General features: G+C 36.6%; 1 protein-coding gene across 1 annotated transcript in view; it reads left to right on the forward strand.

The window, feature by feature from the left end:
* CFAP54 (cilia and flagella associated protein 54) overlaps positions 1 to 23,415 on the forward strand; it is a gene marked incomplete at its 3' end in the record, with an annotated part of 303,390 nt that overhangs the window by 245,830 nt on the left and 34,145 nt on the right. Inside the window, exons 63-65 of the mRNA XM_082850839.1 lie at positions 117 to 340; positions 8,874 to 9,047; positions 22,931 to 23,037. Of these exons, the coding sequence (XP_082706965.1) occupies positions 117 to 340; positions 8,874 to 9,047; positions 22,931 to 23,037 (505 nt within the window). The remainder of the gene's footprint in view (positions 1 to 116; positions 341 to 8,873; positions 9,048 to 22,930; positions 23,038 to 23,415) is intronic.

Consider the following 23,415-nt stretch of genomic DNA (forward strand, 5'->3'; position numbering starts at 1 on the left):
GGGGGATATACAGGAATAAAGTTAATGAGTAAAGGCCAACAATATTGAGACCATTTTGTTATCTAACATGACTCTATATTAGTGTTTTTGTTTTTGTTTTTTTTTTTTTCTTTAAGCATCTCTGAAGCCAGGATCTGGAATGTCTTTGCCAGGTGACACACTTCTCACTTCTCTTTTCAACTCTGGATTGATTTTGCGTCAAAAAGAAATGCATTTTTTCCTTAAAAGATTCTTACAGCTATATTCTTCTTCTTGTATTGATGAATTTCCAAAAGAACTATTTCAAGTCATAGAAAATCCATCTTTTCCAGAAAAATTCTTATATGACTCATCAAGCAAGGTAATGTTTCAAAACGTTATATGTTTCTGTAAGACTTCTTAGAATCATCCTTATATTTCCGAAAGAAGCATATTAACCTCAATGCTGGCACAAAGGTTTCTAGTTCCCTCAGAGTTCCTGGGAAGGCTTGTTTCTGTTTTACCAGAGAGAGGCCAACCAGACATCCTGGATTTTCTGTTTTCTTATGTCCTGTTCTGTTGCTCTCATAAATCTTCAAAATGTCTCAGAATTTTCTATATTCCTACACATAACAGTATCTCTCAGGGAGTCATTTTGCCAAGAAGTTATACAAATTTCAATATAATCACCCTATAAGAAAACTAGACTGAGTTTCTAAATCTATGCCCAATTTCTGTACCTTTGTTTTACACATGTAATAAAAAAAATTCATTCTGTGTATTTTTTGCAATCATGATTGTGATAAATAGTAAAGGGAAGGTTTTTTAAGTAAAGTTAAAAGCTTGAAGGTTTGTTTTTTTGGGGGGGGGCAAGTGTTATTAAATTGGATGGGCTTTCCCAAAATATGTAATATGGAAACTTCTTTTAAGTTACCTATTGAAGAGACATAAAAAGAGGAGTATGAATGATGGGTTTTTTTTTTAAGCTACTGGGGTCTTGAATAATAGTAGTTTTAAAATAAACTATCAAAATGGATGAATTGGAAGACACAGAAAAAGTACAGAGTTTTAGTAAAAATAGAGATTTGTTTCAAATTTGTTATATTCAACAAGCATATGTTGAATACTAACAATATGCCAGATACTTTTATCTGGTAGAGGAAGCGGGAATGGATAAGGCATAGTCGCTGTGCATAGCTCTGGTGTGGTAGCAGAGAGAGATGGGTAGAGATATAGCACAAACGAAAATTGCAGCACTTCAGGGATGCTTTTAAAGAGAAAATGGCAGGGTTAACAGCAGAAAGAATATGAAAATTGAAATGTTATTTCTACTGTCAATAACGTGTAGGGCTGATTGGCAAAGTGTAAACGAAAGGCAGTTATCCAAAAAAGAGCTGATGAAGTAACCAAGCTTATGACCATAGGAATGGAAAGGAAGAGGTGGATGTAAAAGATATGGCTTCAGTAAAATTGAAAACAAAACAAAACAAAACAGCTTAGTGACCCTGTGTAGATGGAAAGTGAAGACAAGAGAATGATCAATGTTTATTTCATCATTTGGAACCTCTGTGATCATTAGAGCATGGTAACACCATTAGCAGATACAGTGGAGGTGAGAGGGTGAGAATGTTTGTGGAGAAGGTTGGTATGTTCAGCTCTGAGATACAGAGTTTGAGATACTAGAAAACTTAAGAGGACATAACGTAAGTTTTCAATATGTGTTTGTGAAATGAATAAATCAAGTCATTTGCATAGAATTCTTTCTAAAATAGGAAAATAGCATTCATTTATTTTGAATTATCTTGACTTTGGACTTCACCATACAGTACTTTAATTTTTATAATTATAGACTTGCCCATACCAGACACGTTCATGTTTCTGTTTTCAACTATCCGAGAGAAGTGACCTGAAAATGTGGCTTGTTCCAAATGGGAACCTTTTCTCATTTTATCCTACTGGAGTATAGTAACCTTATGTTTGGGGTAAATAATAATAAAAAAATTTTTTTAAATCATTCTTTGGAACAAGAGAGTAGGGTGACTGTGAATAAACTGTGATTTAAAAAAGTAGTGGAAAGACCTACTAAGGAATATTTAAGAGTTCAGTTAAAGAAGTGATCCTCAATTGGGGTTATGGAGTTGGCCCCAGGGCAGTGTATTGGAATCCACATAGGAGGATTTTTCAAATTAGTTTCTGGATTCTGGGGTATTGGGATGGCCAATACTCAGCATCTCCATTTCCTGCCCCAGATTCTAAATTTTTGAGAAATAAAAGAGTAAGCCATGGTGGAATTAATAAATATGCAACTTTATGAATCACAAAGTTGATATTGTAGGATACAGTTTATATTTACTGGTAAATGGTCTCCCTAGTCGTGATTAGCAAAGTTTACAGTTCTACCAATCCAGGCTTGGGGGTTTTGGCAGGGAGAGGGATCATTACAGGCCTACTTAAAATCTGTGGGGACAGAAACCCTTTAAAATCTGTTGCATGAAGGAGCAGAGACTGTTCACTTCCTACAAACAGTATGCTCATAAGCAGAGAGAGCAGAATAATGCATATTCAAAATTCTTTTTCTCAGATTCACCAATGAAGTAATTCTCTTGAGGGAGAGGAGTGAGAGGAGGTGGAAAGGCCAGGAATGTATCATTGATGTCTGGCCCTCCACAGTGCAGGAAACTGTGGAGTGGGGTCACATCGTTTCCATCTAACACCAGAGTCTGGTTCACCCATCCTCGGGACCGAGACTACCTTGAGGTTTACTGCCACATGTCCCAGACGCTTCAGGTGTTTTGGAGTAGGGGAGAGAGAATGGGAAGGTTGAGAACTATAGTTTCAATGGATGTATTCTTGTGAATATTTTATAAGAGTTTGGAAACTAATATGTGTGATTTCGTAAATACTGTTCTGAAAGGAGCTTTGCTTGAATATTTCAGTATTAAGGGCAGCCCATCATTAACCGGTTCCTAAGGATGATGCTGCGAACGTACAACCTTGAATACAGTAAATATCAATACATGTGATATTTCGAATGGTAGCAATATTATCAAAGAGTTGTTTCACCTGCTCTTTTTTTTTGGGGGGGGGGGCGGATATAATTAGTGTAACACTCTCCCAGGATAATCAGCTCCGGAGATCACTGTCACTTGCCTGACAGGTGCAAGCCACCTAATCATGTGTTTGTTTCACTGGGGTAGACAGAAAACGAGCGTAAAGCCTTTGGATTTTTAAAAAAATATCCTCCAAGCTTGGCTGATTTTTATAAAAACATTTTTGAGCCTTTAATCACTCAGGAGGCTATTTCAGTCAAACTCTTTCCATACTTTGATACAACCTGCTTTTCCTCCACAAAGAAGTAGATGCATTTCCAGAACCATCATTGCTACATGTCATGCTCATCAGCTTTGTGAAGCTGTATGTTGTCAAGTCTATTGAAGCTTTGTGATGGAAAAACAAAAGTGCTAAACAAATTACATTAAAAATTCCCAAAACCAAAAAGGACATGATTAAAATGCTGCACAGTGCTGAGTTATTCATGTTTAGACCGTGACAGACTGTGTAAGGTCAAATATTTCATTAGTGCAAAGTGATTTGTTGGTTATAGGACGTGGCGAACAAGAGTGCTTCTGGTAGGTCTGTTGTTTCATTCCTTTCAAACAATAAATCAAACATATAAAAAGTACTCAGTGTATAGCCCATTGACTAGCTTATGTAATTAATCCCATTAGCAATTAGATATTATATTTTTTAAGTGAATAGAAAATTCATAATATAAATATAAATATAAAAAATATTTATAGGACATTCCATCCAAAAACAGCAGATTACACTTTCTTCTCAAGTGTGCACGGAACATTCTCCAGGATAGATCACATCTTGGGTCACAAATCAAGCCTCAGTAAATTTAAGAAAATTGAAATCATATCAAGCATCTTTTCTGACCACAACACTATGAGATTAGAAATCAGTTACAGGGAAAAAAACGTAAAAAACACAAACGCATGGAGGCTAAACAATACGTTACTAAATAACCAAGAGATCACTGAAGAAATCAAAGAGGAAATCAAAAAATACCTAGAGACAAATGACAATGAAAACATGATGATCCAAAACCTATGGGATGCAACAAAAGCAGTTCTAAGAGGGAAGTTTATAGCTATACAAGCCTACCTCACGAAACAAGAAAAATCTCAAGTAAACAATCTAAAGGAACTAGAGAAAGAAGAACAAACAAAACCCAAAGTTAGCAGAAGGAAAGAAATCATAAAGATCAGAGCAGAAACAAATGAAATAGAAACAAAGAAAACAATAGCAAAGATCAATAAAACTAAAACCTGGTTCTTTGAGAAGATAAACAAAATTGATAAACCACTAGCCAGACTCATCAAGAAAAAGAGGGAGAGGACTCAAATCAATAAAATTAGAAATGAAAAAGGAGAACTTACAAGAGACATCACAGAAATACAAAGCATTCTAAGAGACTACTACAAGGAACTCTATGCCAATAAAATGGACAACCTAGAAGAAATGACAAATTCTTAGAAAGGTATAACCTTCCAATACTGAATCAGGAATAAACAGAAAATGTGAACAGACCAATCACAAGTAATGAAATTGAAACTGTGATTAAAAATCTTTCAACAAACAAAAGTCTAGGACCAGATGGCTTCACAGGTGAATTCTATCAAACATTTAGAGAAGAGCTAACACCCATCCTTCTCAAACTCTTCCAAAAAATTACAGAGGAAGGAACACTCCCAAACTCATTCTATGAGGCCACCATCACCCTGATACCAAAACCAGACAAAGATACTACAAAAAAAGAAAATTACAGACCAATATCACTGATGAATATAGATGCAAAAATCCTCAACAAAATACTAGCAAACAGAATCTAACAACACATTAAAAGGATCATACACCATGATCAAGTGGGGTTTATCCCAGGGATGCAAGGATTCTTCAATATATGCAACTCAATGGATGTAATACACCATATTAATAAATTGAAGAATAAAAACCATATGGTCATCTCAATAGATGCAGGAAAAGCTTTTGACAAAATTAAACACCCATTTATGATAAAAACTCTCCAGAAAGTGGGCATAGAGGGAACCTACCTCAACATAATAAAGGCCATATGTGAGAAACCCACAGCAAACATTCTCAATGGTGAAAAACTGAAAGCATTTCCTCTAAGATCAGGAAGAAGACAAGGATGTCCACTCTCACCACTATTATTCAACATAGTTTTGGAAGTCCTAGACATGGCAATCAGAGAAGAAAAAGACACAAGAGGAATTCAAATTGGAAAAGAAGAAGTAAAACTGTCACTGTTTGCAGATGACATGATACCATACATAGAGAATACTAAAAATGCCACCGGAAAACTACTAGAGCTTATCAATGAATTTGGTAAAGTTGCAGGATACAAAATTAATGCACAGAAATCTCTTTCATTCCTATACACTAATGATGATAAATCTGAAAGAGAAATTATGGAAACACTCCCATTTACCATTGCAACAAAAAGAATAAAATACCTAGGAATAAACCTACCTAGGGAGACAAAAGACCTGTATGCAGAAAACTATAAGACACTGATGAAAGAAATTAAAGATGATACAACCAGATGGAGAGATATACCATGTTCTTGGATTGGAAGAATCAATATTGTGAAAATGACTGTACTACCCAAAGCAATCTACAGATTCAATGCAATCCCTATCAAATTACCAATGGCATTTTTTACGTAACTAGAACAAATCATCTTAAAATTTGTATGGAGACACAAAAGACCCCGAATAGCCAAAGCAGCCTTGAGGGAAAAAAACAGAGCTGGAGGAATCAGACTCCCTGACTTCAGACTATACTACAAAGCTACAGTAATCAAGACAATATGGTACTGGCACAAAAACAGAAACATAGATCAATGGAACAAGATAGAAAGCCCAGAGATAAACCCACACACCTATGGTCAACTAATCTATGACAAAGGAGGCAAAGATATACAATGGAGAAAAGACAGTCTCTTCAATAAGTGGTGCTGGGAAAACTGGGCAGCTACATGTAAAAGAATGAAATTAGAACACTCCCTAACACCATACACAAAAATAAACTCAAAATGGATTCCAGACCTAAATGTAAGACTGGACACTATAAAACTCTTAGAGGAAAACATAGGAAGAACACTCTTTGACATAAATCACAGCAAAATCTTTTTTGATCCACCTCCTAGAGTAATGGAAATAAAAACAAAAATAAACAAATCGGACCTAATGAAACTTCAAAGCTTTTGCACAGCAAAGGAAACCATAAACAAGATGAAAAGACAACCCTCAGAATGGGAGAAAATATTTGCAAATAAATCAACGGACAAAGGATTAATTTCCGAAATATATAAACAGCTCATGCAGCTCAATATTAAAGAAACAAACAACCCAATCCAAAAATGGGCAGAAGACTTAAATAGACATTTCTCCAAAGAAGACATGCAAATGGCCAAGAAGCACATGAAAAGCTGCTCAACATCACTAATTATTAGAGAAATGCAAATCAAAACTACAATGAGGTATCACCTCACACCAGTTAGAATGGGCATCATCAGAAAATCTACAAACAGCAAATACTGGAGAGGGTGTGGAGCAAAGGGAACCCTCCTGCACTGTTAGTGGGAATGTAAATTGATAAAGCCACTGTGGAGAACAGTATGGGGGTTCCTTAAAAAACTAAAAATGGAATTACCATATGACCCAGCAATCCCACTACTGGACATATACCCAGAGAAAACCATAATTCAGAAAGACACATGCACCCCAATGTTCATTGCAGCACTATTTACAATAGCCAGGTCATGGAAGCAACCTAAATGCCCATCAACAGATGGACATAAAGAAGAGGTGGCGCATATATACAATAGGATATTACTCAGCCATAAATAGGAATGAAATTGAGTCATTTGTTGAGACGTGGATGGATCTTAAGACTGTCATACAGAGTGAAGTAAGTCAGAAAGAGAAAAACAAATATCATATATTAACGCATGTATGTGGAACTTAGAAAAATGGTACAGATGAACTGGTTTGCAGGGCAGAAGTTGAGACACAGATGTAGAGAACAAACGTATGGACACCAAGGGGGGAAAACTGCGGTGGGGTGGGGATGGTGGTGTGCTGAATTGAGCAATTGGGATTGACATGTATACACTGATGTGTATAAAATTGATGACTAATAAGAACCTGCAGTATAAACAAACAACAAAAAAAAACAACTAATACTAAACTTTCTTTGGATTATTTTTATAGAAATATGTTAATATAAATGTTTCAGACATTACATGAAATTTCTAAAAAAAAAAGCACTCAGTGTATAGCCCATCGACTAGCTTATGTAATTAATCCCATTCGCAATTAGATATTACGTTTTTAAAAAGTGAATAGAAAATTAAATGCCCTATTTTAATATTGATTTCTGTTATAGTTTATTATTATTAGGCCATCATGCTAATAAACACTATATATATTGAAATAGAAGGTATTTGCTTTTTATTTTTCTCCACTTAGCTAGTTATTAAATATGAATTCTTTGCTAAAATAGTCAGAACCTCTGAAAGGTGCTCAGATATGAAAAAATGTGAGAATTTTTTTCTGAATCAATTATTTACCTGATTTTTTGTGAACTGCCTGACATAGAATTAATCTTTATTAAGCACTTTTAAATGATTATTTAACCCTAATAATCTTATTTATTATGCATTTTGGTCATGTTTTTAGCATCGTAGTGCTAATAAATGAGGATTCTGGCTTATCATATCCCTTTATGATAGTCTCTAGGCATTTTAAAATAGTTTTCACCTTTGATATTACCTTTCAGTCCAGACATGTTTTTTCTTTTATTGGTAGACAACTTGAAAGGTCAATGTATTTATTTCTCTCTTTATTTTTATTTTGAAGGCTTTGCATTGACAGTCTTCTATTGTGTCTTGAATAGACTCAGAAATGGAAGGTACAAAGTGTTATAGAAACACCAGGCATTTCTTTCTAGCCACTGACATGTCCCCTTTGGTCACCAAGCCTTTGAGACACCTTAGATGTCAAGAGTTTAGTAGAAGAACTGCTTTCCAGCTACCGTGCTGTAATCTTGAGAATAACAAGAAATTAATTTTGAAAATAATTTGTAGTCCATTGAAGAAAAGCCTTTACAGAGTTGAGATATTATTATCAGCATTATTATCTCTCTGGCTAGACTATTATTTTGTTGATAGCATTCATGCTTTACTTTCTTAGCTACCTTAAAAATCTAAGTAAATATTTTATGAAGTTGCCAATTGCAGTCTACACATTTTTGTTTCTTGAAAACTCCTGATTCAGGGACCAAGTTCCATCATATGAGCTGGGCCCAGATCCACCAAGACTAAACTTACAAATCAGCTACATTCATTTAAAGAGGGAATGAGAGTAATGGATTTTAACCTCTTAGAGCAAAAACTCTGTCTTATTTTGCATATGGTACTGCAAAGAATGCTATTGGAAAGTAGATAATAAATTGTAACCAAACCCTCAGTATATTCACCAGTGAATAAACAAGAAGAAAAGTAGAAGATGTTCTTAGACCACATGGTGACCTTGAGACTGAAATGATAGCATGCACATTTTCCCTCTAGATCTTTACTCTTGAATATTCACCAAAGTGGAAGACATTTGTTGAGTTCACTGGGTTTTGAAATAAATTTTTTCTATAAAAGAATCTTCTCTGTGGTAATCAGGGGCAGTTTTAAGACCTACATCCATAAAACAAGCTGAGATGATTCCCCAAGTTTTCCAATAGTCAACATTGAATGAAAATTGAATGAATGTTTTAAATATTGAATAAATTTATTACCAGCAATTAAGCTGATGTTTCTGTTTGTTCCCCAGTTAGGAACAACTGACAGTTCTCTACACTCCAATTTATCATTAAAACTCTTTGCCAGCCCATCAGATGGAGATGTGATGTCCTCAGTTGTAGCAACACAAGCTTTAAACAAAGAACTTTGCTTTCAGTGGTACATTCCTCCCCTGGAAAAACCTCCAAAGGAAACAGAACCTATGGTATGTAATATAATTATAAAGCTAAATCTTACAATTGGATATAAAGTTTAATGAAGCCATTATAACTTAAAGAGTAGAGAAGATCTTCTTATCATATAGACAGAAATATACAGCAATTTAGAATCTATGTTGTCTAGCAGAATGAATGTGAAATAATTAAGAGATCCTGGGAAAGCTGGATTCATATTGATCATTTTCCTTTTTCCTGAACTTAAAGAGAAACTTTCCAATGTGTCACCATTACATATGATGTTTAATATTTTTTTTGTAGTTATCCTTTATCACATTAAGGAAATTTTTTCCTATTGCCACCTTAATAGGAAGTTTTATCATGAATATTTTACTGTATCAAGAGGATTTTATCATTTATCTCTTTTAATATAGTAATTGATTTTATAATATTAAATCAGCCTTGTGCTCCTGAGATAAACTCAAATTGGTCATGATGTATTCATTTTACTAGATTCAGTTTGCTAATGTTTCATATTGAATTTTTGCCACTGTTTTCAAGAGTAATATTGGACTATAATTTTTCCTTTTTGTGCTATCCTTGTCAGATATTTTCTGTATGAGGCTTTTGCTAGGCTCATAAAATGCATTGGTAAATATAACCGTGTTTTTCTGTTCTATAGTGAAGTTTGTGTAAGTTTGGAGTAACCTTTTTCCTCAGATATTTGCTAAGAGCTCATCAATAAAGCCCTTGTGTTTTTGTTGTGAGATAATATAAGACTAGTGATATAATTCTCCATAGTTAGAGGCAGTCTTTAAGCCATAGTACTAATGTACTGGTTATCAGAGCTGGGATCAGTTCTGACTGGGCTAATATCTGTTCTAATGGTTAGTGCCTTTGTCAAACCAAGTTTTAAGTATTCTAACTACCACCCCTGTTTATAGAACATTGGGATTTTCTATTTCTTCTTGAGTCAGTTTTGCTTAAGTTGCTTTTTCTAGGAATTTTCCCATTTTATTTAAAATTTCTCTCATATTTTTAAGCTCTCTGGTGTATTTGTAGTGAAGTATCCCTTTTCACACCTTATATTGCTTATTTGTGCATTTTTTTCTTGGTCATTATCACCAGAGATTTCTCATTAATTAGTTTTATTTCGTTAACCCTAAATATCTTTCTTCTACTGTTTTTTTCGTGTGTGTGTGTTCTTTTCCTAACTACTGACTTCTTGAGATAGATATTAGCTCAATATTTAGTTCTTTCTTTTCTAATCTATGCATTTTAAGGCTATCAGTTTCTCTCTAAATATTGCTTTGGCTTCATCCCACAAGTTTTATTATAGTATTGTCATCATCTTTCAGTTAAAAATAACTTTTAAAGTTTCCATTGTGATTTCTTCTTTGACTTGTGGGTCATTTCAACATATGTTTCTTAAGTTACAAACTATATGAAGCTTTTCTAGTTATCTTTTGTTATTTATTCGTAGATTATTTTGTTCTATGGTAATAAAAAAAATGCTCTGTAGGATTGATATTTGTCGAAGCTTGCTTTTTTTTTGCCAGGAAGGTGTTTATTGTGTAAATATTCCATTGCTCTTAAAAAGAATGTGCTCTCCTAGTTGTTGAGGCAGTGTTGATATATGTCCAATAGGTTAGTTTGTATATTCTTGTTCAGATACTCTATATTCTTGGTGATTTTTCTATTTTTGTTTGAAAATCAAAACAAAAGATCCCACATGCCTCGGTGGGATTTATTGTTTTTTAATCAATAACTGTTGACCCTTGAATAGCATAGGAGTCAGGGTGCTGACCTTCCTCACAGTTGAAAATCTATGTGTAACTTTACAGTTGGCTCTCCATATCCAAATTTTGGATTCAGTCAGCCATGGACTGTGTAGTATAATCATACATATTTATTGAAAAAAATTCTCATAAAGTGGGACCTGTGCAGTTCAAACCCGTGTGCTCAAGAGTCAACTGTACTGAGATTTTAACATTTAATTCTCTCACTGAGATTGCTGTTGTTTTGTTCTTTCTTGTAGTTCTGTAAAATTTTACTTTACCTAATTGGAGGCTTTGTTCTTAGGTGCAAACAGATTAATAAGCATTGTGACTACTTGGTGAATTCAGTGACTTCTGACCTTTTCATAATAATGATATTTCCCTCATAAAGTCTGCCTTGTTTGATATTACTAGAGGAAAGTGACTTTCTTGTGGTTGTTATTTTCATAATATTTCTTTTTCTAACCTTTTGCTTTCAACCCGTTTGTGTACTTGTGTTTTAATTTTTTTTTCAAAATATTTGTTTGGTTGTGCCAAGTCTTAGTTGTGGCACATGAGATATTTCATTGCGGTGCTCAGGCTCTTCATTGCAGTGCACAGGCTTCTCTCGAGTTGTGCCATGCAGTCTCCAAAGTGCACGGGCTCAGTAGTTGCGGCGTGCGGGCTTAGTTGCCCTGCAGCATGTGAGATCTTAGTTCTCAGGGATCGAACCCGAGTTCCCTACATTGGAAGGTGGATTCTTAACCACTGGACCACCAGGGAAGTCCCTTAATTGTATTTTTAAATAAAGGTATACACTTGGATATTTTAAAATACAGTCTGACAATATTATATTTTGACTAGAGAAGTTAGTCCATTCACACTTAATGTAAATAATAATATATTTGGTTTTAAATCCACCATATTATTTTGTGTTTTCACTTGTCTCAGATTTTCTGTTTTCCTCAGGTTTTCTGTCTTTCTCCCTTTTTTGGGATTGATTACTTTTTTCATTCATTTGTCCTCGCTGAACTTTGAAATTATGCATTCTTTTGCTGTGCTTTTAGTGGTTACCCTCAGGACAACATATCAAAGTCTAAAGTTTCTTTCTTTTTTTTTTTTTTGGAAAGATTTATTTATTTTTGGCTGTGTCAGGTCTTAGTTGCAGCACATGGGATCTTCGTTGAGGCATGTGGGATTTTTTTCGTTGCAGTGCACAGGCTCTTCATTGTAGTGTGCAGCCTTCTCTCTAGTTGTGGCATGTGGGTTTTCTGTCTCTAGTTGTGGCTCCGGGGCTCCTGAGCGCGTGGGCTCTGTATTTGTGGCACATGAGCTCCAGAGCGCATGGGCTCTGTAGCTTGTGGCGCGTGGGCTCTAGTTGAGGCGCGTGAGCTCAGTAGTTGTGGCGCACGGGTTTAGTTGCACTGCGCCATGTGGGATCCTAGTTCCCTGACCAGGGATCGAACTGGTGTCCCTGCATTGGAAGGTGGACCACCAGGGAAGTCCCTGCATTCTTTGCCACTGGACCACCAGGGAAGTCCCAGTCTAAAGTTAATGAATGATCTTTATTCCTCTAATGACTTAAATGATATTATTGTACATTTTCTTTTTTTAACCAAAATATTATTTTTAATTGTTTTATACAAGAGTTATTTTCCTTTAGAATTTTCTACATATTCATCATTTGCTTTGCTTTCTACTCCCTCTTGCATTTTAGACATTCCATTTAGGATCAACTTCTTTCTGTTGAAGTACATATTCTGGAATTTCTTGTGGTGAGCATCTTCTGGAGGCAAACACTCTCAATTTTTGTTTGCCTGATAAATATCATTGTTTTACATTTATCTGTGAAATGAATTTTTATGGAGTAAAGAATTAAAGATTGGAAATTATTTTCTTTCAGTACATTCAGAATGTCATCTACTCATTTCCATTGTTCTCTTGAGAGTCAAATTGTTGTTGCTTTAAAAATATTCTGACTTCTTTCATGAGCCACTTTTGAGACTTTGTCCTTGCACAGTTTTACTGGGAATGGTTTTCTTTTATTTATTTTGCTTACATTAGTGTAGTGGTTAAGAACACAGACTCTAGAGCCCTCAGAATGGAGCAAATCAGACTCCTGTTTTGAATCCCAGCTCTGTTACTTAGTAATTTTGTAAACTTCAGTAGATTAGTTAACTTTTCTGTATCATGGGTACCCTAGAGATAATTGTGTAAACCCTCGACCTAAACAGTAGTTATCATTTATTATTCTTATGTGAAATGATTTTCACATTATTATGCTGTTTGAAAGTTTAATAACTTCAAATACACATGTAATACACTTGGTAAGCATTATTTTAAAGCACCTTTTAAAGTTTACCAACAATATCTCCTTATACATACTTTAGCTGCCAACAATGGGCAGAAGAGAGAGTAAACTCTGCCTAACCAGCAAAAATTAAAGTGCATAGCAAATAGGAGAAAAAACTTAGTTTCTCTCTAAATGCTGGTTACAAATTTGTATCACATACGAAACTCCTTATTTTAATGTTTATTATCTTTATCTAACTCTATATCTGTATCCATATCTATGTTCATATACATGTATAGACATTTGCGACAGGGCTAACTGGGGAGCAGGAAAGGGGGCAAGTATTTGGGAGCAGTTCAGTATCAATGCCTGAACTCTGGGAGGTAGAACAGTGATTCCGATTCTAGGAGAGTCTTGAAGAGTCAAGCTTTTAAAAATGGGATGGGGGTCTAACTACCACCTTTTGCAGAGGAACCTTCCACTATAGCACTCCTTTGATTATTGCTGTCTCTAAGAAGAGCCTCAGACTCTTTCCCATAAAACATTTGCCATATAGTTTTACCCTATTCAGTACTTTTTATCTGTGTTTTTTGCCTCCTACCATGGTCTGGCCCTGTACTTCCTACCTCTTGAGCGCTGTCCCCTCTAGCTATGGCTCTGGTAACTTCTGCTGCTCCTTGCCACGTGTGAACTGTGTCAGGTGGGGAAACCTCCAGAGCCCACCTCTCTTTGCTCTCAAGCACGCTTCTCCTAATAGCCTCTTCATTCTTCTTCCTTAGGCTGGCAACCTGCTGCTAACTCTTGGTCAGTTATACATCCCTCCTACTCATACAAAAAAGAGAAACTTGAACACATCACTCCCTAGAAACATTTAATGCTATTTCTCACATTTTGAAAGTACTCTCCTTCCCACCCTTTCCATACCCAATCCTTGCCAGATATTTCATATACATTTTAAAATAATAAATCTGTGGTCTCTTTGGGGGAATTTAGTGCAGTTTTCAAACCAAAGTTCCAAGAATACTCATGGGTCATGGAGTCAATATAGTGTGTCATGAATAGTATCTTTTTAAAGAAATTAAATATAAGAAGGCAATATCAGAATGCATCACATACAGTAAGTGAAAATGTTGTTTTCTGAAACTTTTGTTTCATGACAGATACTGTTAAAAAGAACATTTCTAGATTGACATTCGGCATTCTGAAGAATTTCTTTACTTGCTGGCAAGAGAACCAACAAGGTGTGATAAAAGAGTATATCCATTCAGAAAGGGTATGGAAGGATGACATTGTTGGGAAACAGACTGTTTACCCAAATAATTAGTTTTAAAAAATGAGGAACAAAGTATAAAGTTCGTTTCACAAGGTTGTAGAAATATCACATGCCTATCAGTCTGGGGCAGGATGATCTTGGGAGTTAATGTTAAGACTGCATCTGTGGCTGATAATTAGAATAACGAGGTTTCATGAATCAACAGCCATGTCTGACAATTAGCATGGGCGCATGAACTGGTGTCAGACAGAGATTAGAAGTGGAGCACCAACTAACAAATTCTGATTTAAACAGGTTGCTTGAGTGATTTGCGTAAGCCACAAAGACATGGAACACACAAGTTTTTTTTTAATTAATTTATTTATTTTTGTCTGCACTGGGTCTTCATTGCAGCGTATGGGCTTTCTCTAGTTGTGGCGAATAGGAGCTACTCTTCGTTTTGGTGCGCAGGCTTCTCATTGGGGTGGCTTTTCTTGTTCTGGAGCACAGGCTCTAAGTGTGTGGGCTTCAATAGTCGTGGCACGTGAGCTCACGGGCTCTAGAGCGTAGGCTCAGTAGTTGTGGTGCGCGGACTTAGTTGCGCGGACTTAGCTGCGGCATGTGGGATCTTCCTGAACCAGGGCTCAAACCTGTGTCCCCTGCAATGGCAGGTGGATTCTTAACCCCTGCACCACCAGGGAAGCCCCCAGAATACACAGTTTTCCTATCTTAGTTCAGGGACATTTTTCCCCCTTTGACAGTGAGTATGTATGTATTGGGTCATGATAAAAGATTCAGTTGCTGCCCTAAATCTCAGCTACCAAATCAGGAAACGCTGACTTGGGAGGGCTAGATCTTCTCAGACCTAAGAGTCTATGTTTTCAGAAGACAACACTGAAATTTGTGTGATGCTTTAAATATTCATGTATGTGAGTATTCATCTAGTTATTATCTTAGACCTTTAGTGTAGAGTTTAATGTTGGAAAAACTGGGTGAAGCTCATGAAACCCATAAGATAATAGCAATAATGAACACCAATGTAGAGCTTACTGTGTTCCAGGTATTCTACTTCATTAACTTCACAGCAACTCTATGCGGTAGGTACAGTCGTCCCTCAGTATTCACAGGGGATTGGTTCAGAATCCCCTCAGATACCAAAATCCATAGGTGTCCAAGTCCTTTGTATAAAATGACATAGTATTTGCATATAAACTATGCACATCCTCCTGTATACTTTAAATCATCTCTTCATTACTTATAAAACCTAATACAATGTAAATGTTATGTAGATAGTTACCAGCACATGGCAAATTCAAATTTTCATTTTTGGAACTTTCTGGATTTTTAAAAATATTTTTGATTCACGGGATGTTGAATCCACGGATGCCGAACCCATGGATCCAAACGGCCGAGTATTATCATTAGCCCCATTTTACAAAAGAGGAAACTGAGACCCAGGATGGGGGAATGCTAGTTGACAATGAATCAGGATTGGAGCTACTCAACACATTGTCAAGTTGGAGGGAAGCAAACGACCACAAAGGCTGTTGTGTTGAAGGCAGCTGGACAGCCCAAGGCATGTTCTTCAGAGGCCACAGAAGATGTAGGCAGACAAGCATGATCAAGTGCAAGAAGTCTGATCAAGCAAAGCACTGAAAAGGAAGACTCCATCTGGCAAAGTAAAAACAGAAACTTGGATAGAGCTGAAATAGTTCTTGGAGATAAGTTTATTCAGAAGTCCAGCCAGTCTGGGAACAAGAAATATGGAGCCAGTGCTCTTTTCTGGAGGGCTTTAAATCCCTAAGAAGAGCAAGACTCTATTTCAGGGTCCCAAAGAAACAGGCTGTGCATTCAAGACAAGCTCAGGCCTAGCTGGGTAGTGAAAGATGAGCTAGGGTTCCTGGGAAAATTATCAAGTCTTAACAAAAGCAAAAGCCCAATGTTATCAACTTGGATGTCAGGAGTGCTATAACTTAGAGATCATACAGATGCCCAGGACCTCCCTCTGAGGTCCTCTGGGTTCTGGGCCTTGTTGGCTAAGTGATTAACTAGAGCCTGGTCCTGCAGATGGGGCCCAAAATTACATCCAGCTTCTGGAAGCTGGGGAAGACAGAAGCTGTATAAATGAGGCAGGCATCTGATAGTCCCTGGCCCTTGCAGAGTGTGGTCAGGAAACAGCCCCGCTGGCATCCCCTGGAAGCTCATTAGAAGTGCAGAATCTCAGGTCTCACTTCAGACCCACTGAATCAGAATGTTCGTTTTACTTGCACAGTTTAGAATGTGCAAGTAATGTATGCACACTTAAGGCTGAGAAGCACTGGTCTAGGCTGGTGCTACCAGTGAACTTACAGCTCTCATGATGACTCTCCAAGAAGGTACTCTATTGCCAGTTTATATAGTGGGCTCTATTGGTAACCTCTGACTTTTGGTATCACCCAGGTCAAATGTCAGAACTGAAAGGAAACTAGGAGAACACTTAATCGACATTCTCATTTTACAGATGAGGAAGAAAAGTTCCACAGAGGTAAAAGGACTTGACCAATACCACAGCTCATTAGTGACAAAAATAAGAATGGAACCTAAGTCTTTTCATTCTTAATATTGATTTCTTTACAAACCACATATAGCTCAACTGCTTACTAACTAATGAATAAAGTATTTATTGAGTGCATACTATGTGCCAAGCATTTTGTTAGGTGATTAAGATATCAAGATGAGGAAATTACAGATCAGCTCTATCTAGTGGAAGAGGGATTCGTTTTTCACTGTTCCTGGGCTGTGAGGACAAGACGATTTTTTCTTTTTCTTTCTTTCTTTTTTTTAATTGAAGTAAAATTGTTTTACAATATTGTATTAGTTTCAGGTGTACAACATAATGATTCCACATTTGTACACATTACAAAATAATCACCATGAAAAGTCTAGTTATCATCTGTCACCATACAAAGTTGTTACAGTAGTATTGACTATATTTCCTATGTTGTATATTACATCCCTGTGACTCATTTATTTTGCAACTGCAAGTTTGTACCTCTTAATCTCCCCCCATCTATTTCACTCATCCCCCAACCCCTCTCCCCTCTGGCAACCACAAGTTTATTCTCTGTACCTATGAGTCTGTTTCTGTTATATTTGATCATTTGTTTTGTTTTTTAGAGTCCACATGTAAGTGAAATCATGTGGTATTTGTCTTTCTCCATCTGACTTATTTCACTTAGCATACTACCCTCTAGGTCCATCCATGTTGTCCCAAATGGCAAGATCTTGTTATTTTTTTATGGCTGAGAAATATTTGATTGATTGATTGATATATTGATAACTATATATGTGTATATATATATATATATATATATATTTATATATATGTGTGTGTATATATATTGTTTTGAATTAGTGTTTTTTCCAGAAGTGGAATTGCTGGATCATATGGTAGTTCTATCTTTAATTTTTTGAGGGACCTTCATACTGCTTTCCATAGTGGCTGCACCAATTTACATTTCTACCAACAGTGCATGAGACTTCCCTTTTCTCCACATCCTCATCAGCATTTGTTATTTGTTCTTTTTTATAATAACCACTCTTTCAGGTGTGAGGTGAGCATTGTGGTTTTGATTTTCATTTCCCTAATAATGTTTGATGTTGAGCATTTTTTCATGTGCCTGTTGGCCATGTGTATCTCTTCTTTGGAAAAATGTCTACTCAGATTCTCTGTCCATTTTTTAACCAGGTTGTTTGTTTGTTGCTTTTTTTTGAGCTTGAGTTGCATGTGGTCTTTGTATATTTTGGATACTAGTGCCTTATCAGGTACTTATCAGGTACATATCACTTGCAGATATTTTCTCCCACTCAGTAGACTGTCTTTTCCTTTTGTTGATAGTTTCCTTCATTGTTCAGAGGACTTTTAGTTTGATGTAGTCCCATATGTTTATTTTTGCTTTTGTTTCCCTTGCCTGAGGAGATGGATCCAAAAAAATATTGCTAAGACCAATGTCAAAGATCATATTGCCTATGTTTTCTTCTAGGGGTTTTATGGCCTCAGGTCTTAGATTTAAGTCTTTAATCCATTTGAGTTTATTTTTGTATATGTTGTGAGAGAGTAGTCTAGTTTGATTCTTTTGCATGTAGCTGTCCAGTTTTCTCAACACCATTTATTAAAGAGGTTTTTTTCTTCCCCGTTGTATATTCTTGCCTCCTTTGTTGTAGATTAGTTGGCCGTATAAGTGTGGGTTTATTTCTGGGTTTATTTCTATTCTGTTCCATTGGTCTATGTGTCTGTTTGGGGGCCAGTACCATACTGTTTTGATTGCTATAGCTTTGTAGTAGAATTTGAAATCAGGGAGCATGGTATCTCCAGCTTTGTTCTTCTTTCTCAAGATTATTTTGGCTCTTTGAAGTCTTTTGTGGTTCCATACAAATTTTAGAATTATTTGTTCTAGTTCTGTGAAAAATACCATTGGTATTTTGATAGGAACTGCATTGAATCTGTAGAGTGTCTTGGGTAATATGGTCATTTTAACAATATTAATTCTTCCAGTCCATGAATTCAGTATATCATTCCATTTGTTTCTGTTGTTTTCAATTTCTTTCATCAGTGTCTTATAGTTTTCTGAGTACAGGTCTTTTACCTCCTTGGTTAGACTTATTCCTAGGTATTTTATTCTTTTTGATGCAATTGTAAAGAGGATTGTTTTCTTAATTTCTCTTTCTGATAGTTCATTGTTAGTGTATAGAAATGCAATATATTTCTGTATATTAATTTTGTATCCTGCAACTTCACTGACTTCATTTATGAGTTCTAATAGTTTTTTGTGGTGTCTTTTGGATTTCTATATATAGGATCATGTCATCTGCAAACAGTGACAGTTTTACTCCTTCCTCTGTAATTTGGATACCTTTGATCTTCTTTTCTTATCTGATTGCTGTGCCTAGGACTTCAAATACTGTGTTGAATAAAAGTGGTCATAGTGGGCATCCTTATCTTGTTCCTGATCTTAGAGGAAAAGCTTTTCACCATTGAGCATGATGTTAGCTGTAAGTTTGTCATATATGGCCTTTATTATGTTGAGGTATGTTCTCTCTATACCCACTCTGTTGAGAGTTTTTATCATAAATGGACATTGAATTTGTCAAAAGCCTTTTCTGCATCTATTGAGATAATCATATAATTTTTATTCTTCAGTTTGTTAATGTGGTGCATCACATTGATTTGCAAACACTGAATCATCCTTGCATCCCTGAGATAAATCCTACTTGATAATGATGAACATACAAGGCAGTTTTAAATATAGTATTCCTCAGTGTTCGTCAAAACCATATCACTTCTTTTCCATTGAAAAAAACAGTATTTTCAGAAGTGAATAAAGGAACACTGGAAATTTTATCATGGGCGTATTGCCTCCTGAAGAATCCAGTCCTGAGTATGCAAGGTTATATAACTTATCCTGGAGGAGTAAAGACAAGTTGGGAATAGAACTAAGCACTATTATCAACTAAGAACTAAGTGGATTAGATGAGGACAGGCTGGGGGATTAGATGGAAAGCTGGTTTGGGATTAGCAGCAGGTCCAAGAGAATATAGAAAATGAGGTATCCAGGAAGGGTAAGGAGCCAGTAGTGATCATGGGGCTAAAAATGACAACAGTAATGCTCTAAATACCGCTTAAAGCACTTTACGTTGACTCACTCAATCCTCACCCTGATCCGTGGGATGGGGATTACCATCTCTTAATTTTACAAATGAGAAAGCAGAAGCATAATGTTTTAATAATTTGCCCAAGATCACACAGCCAGTAAGTGGTGGAGGCGAACCCAGGCACCCCGGCTCCAGAGCTCTGGCTCACAACAACTACGCGAGTGAGTTTAGAGTTTTATTGTTTAAATATTGAACTCCTTTATTCAAGTTAATTCTGATTTCAGACTAAAGGAGAGACTGAGATACCCAGGAGCAGCTTCCTGGGTCCTCTCTCAGTTGCACGGGACACACGTCCTCTGTGGGTCATGAACCGCCGAAATACGGTAAGATATCTTGGTTTCAAGAAAGCTGCTGTCTTACCTGGGAGAGGAGTCTCTTGTACCTCTCTGATCATGTAGTCAAAACCAGGCGTGAGCCAGACTCAGTGAGAGAAGTGAAGGTAACAATAGAATTCAGATGTAAATCATCAACACGTGCATTTTCTACAAAAAATGCTGATTAGCTGGCTGCCTCTTTGTGTGTTTCAGACCCTAAAACAGGGCTACAGTCGCTATGTAGTACATTCTATTCAGGTTTCGCCAAGGAATAATTCCATGACTTCAGTCCCCGAGATGATTAACAAGGTTGCAACAGACTAAAATTAACCCTGAACTTTCATAGGAGTTTAAGGCCTTCTATGTCTGACAAAAATTAAGCATCATTTTAATGCTTAATTCATTGTTGCCTAGGCATAAATTCTAGGTTGAAAATTACTTTCCCTCAAAATGTGGGTGGCACTGCTCCATTATCTCTGGCAATCCTGCACTGCTGTTGAGAGTTCTGTTCCCATTCTGATTCCTAGTTCTTTGTGACTTTTTTCCTCTGGAAACTCTGAGGATCTGCCCTCTGTCCCCTGTGTTCTAAAATTCCATGATGTGCCTTGGTGTGGGTACTGTGCTGGATTCTTAGGGTGCCCCTTTCAATATGTGAAGTATGTTCTTCAGTTCGTGGAGACGTTTTTCTTTGATAATTTCCTCCCTCTGATGATCTCTGCACTTTCTGGAATTTCTGTTATACGGATATTGAGCCTGTTAGATTGAATGTTTACTTTTCTCATCTTTTCTCCCCTATTTATGTTTTTAAATTTAGGTTTATTTGGAGGGAGATATATTTAACTTTATATTTCAAATCTTTTATTGATTATTTAGTTGTGATTATCATATTTTTTAATTTTTAAGAGCTCTTATTCTCTTTCATTTTAATAGCACTGTGTTCTTATTTCATAGATGCAATATTGGCCTTTCTCTCTCTGAGGATATTAATTATGGTTTCAGTGATGTTTTCTTCTGCTCTCTATCTTGTATCTGATTCTCCAAATTCCTTTTCTTACATTAGTTTTGGTCTCTACCTTTCATTTCATGTCTAGTGACCCTTGGCTGTCTGTTCATGTTTGAGGCACTGAGAAGCATACTGAGTCAGGCTTATGGACTTTTAGCCTCATTGCCGGGTGACTGTGGGAGCCAGCAGCTTCATTGGTGGATCCTGAAATGTCAGTATCTGTAGGTCTTTTCTCTTCATCTGGTAAATTTCCCCAAAGAGGACTCTTTTAGACTACTGCTTAGTTTTCTATGTTCTGGGCAGGGGCTGGAGTGGGGTAGAGGGATGTCTCTTGTTCAGAATATAGACTTTCACTTCATTCCAACGTTTTCAGTTCAGCACCCCACCTCTGGAATCTAATGTCCCTCCTGAGCATAGATCTTTGATTTAACCTCAGCAGAGAGAAAAATGGAAGAAGTTTGGCTAGCAGAGGAGAGGCAGGGAAGGAGGGAGGGAGTCTCCTGGTTGGATGGACTCGGAGAAGGGATGGGAGGGAGGTTGTCCCCAAGGCTTTCGAGGTTCTTGGTCGTGCTTGTTGTTGGCAGCCCCTCTGAAGGCAGGTGGGACACAGCCTTTCCTCTCTGCTGACTAAGCAGAGGTGCTTTCAAATGTTTCAGGTGCTTTCAAAATGTTGCTAACATCTCTCATCTGCTTCATTTTCTCTCTTGCTCTGTCTTTGTGGATTTATGCCTTTAAGAAAAAAAAATCCCTTTATTCTTTTTTTCTTGGCCACACTTCAGGTGGCTTGCAGGATCTTAGTTCCCCCACAAGGGATCAAACCCATGCCCCCTGCAGTGGAAGCACAGAGTACTAACCACTGGACCGCCAGGAATTCCCAAAATCCCTTTACTCTTATTTTAGTTTGATTTGTGAGGAAGCGGAGATAAATGCATACATTTAATTAATTAATTTTGGCTGTCAGCTCTGGACCTCAGCTTTCTTGGAAGGACTTAGAGCAGACCACCGTTAAGGTCCTCTGAATCTCAAATTCTGTGAATTCATGATTGTAAATAGGTGCTGTAGAGTGTGGGACTGACTCTAAGAATTTTCAGAGTTCAAACATCAGGGAAATTACTAAAGCATGAGTCATTAGGAGAAGTTTCATCTTAGAGATGGGGGCTGGTAAGTTGTGTGTGGATGGAATACACGGAGAGAACAGGAAGGGAACAGCATAAGTGAATGCACAAACGTACCTATGACCACCGATGGGAAAGGGGCATATGGAGAAGGAACAAGAAACAAAGTTGGATATTCACCAGGTACAATATACATTAGAACTTGTTGCAGAGGGCCTTCAGAGGCTGAAATTTAAACTTAACTGCAGTAAGAAGTGTCAGTCATCAAAAATAATATAACCTTGGTACCAACTAGCATTTATTTTCATCTCATAACCTTTGCACAATTCTTGTTCATATCATTTCTCTTTAAAGTGAATTGGAAACAAACAAAAAAACCCTCATTTTTCTCTTCCGAAGAAAAACCTTTTAAAGTATAATGACACTATTTTGAGAACCGATGCTGCAGTTTTTGAGGCAAAGTATAAGTTTGATGTAACATTTTATATGTCTTTTAATTTTCTTATAGGTGTTATTGTTGTATGCCTATAATATGAAGCCCCTGAATATTTCAGATGTTACATCTACCGCTTACAACAATGTATATGTTGGCTCTTTCTGGGTTCCACTAAACAGGCAAGTAAAGATGGATTATCCACAGCTCTTTGCTGATACTTTCATAATATTGACTGTTTCAGTAATATACAAGGTAAATCACAGGCGAACTTTTAGAAGACATTTTTGGAAAAGTCTTCCTTTTACTTAGCAGAGTATGATATTGCAGTGGGTAAGAGCATGAACTCTGAATTCAGCCTGTTTTGGTTCAAATGCTGGTTGTGCCCCTTCGTATCTTCCTATCTCAGCAAACTTGACCAGGTTACTTAACCTCTCTGTGCCTCAGTCTCTTCATCAGTAAAATGGGAATAATAATAATAGGACCTAGAGTTGTTGGAGGAATAGTTTCTGGTACTTCATAAAGATTACAGACAGTACAAAGATGTTGTCTGTACTATA

This window comes from Leucopleurus acutus (assembly GCF_964270905.1).
Source record: "Leucopleurus acutus genome assembly, chromosome: 11".
In the NCBI taxonomy this organism is placed as follows: domain Eukaryota; kingdom Metazoa; phylum Chordata; class Mammalia; order Artiodactyla; family Delphinidae; genus Leucopleurus; species Leucopleurus acutus.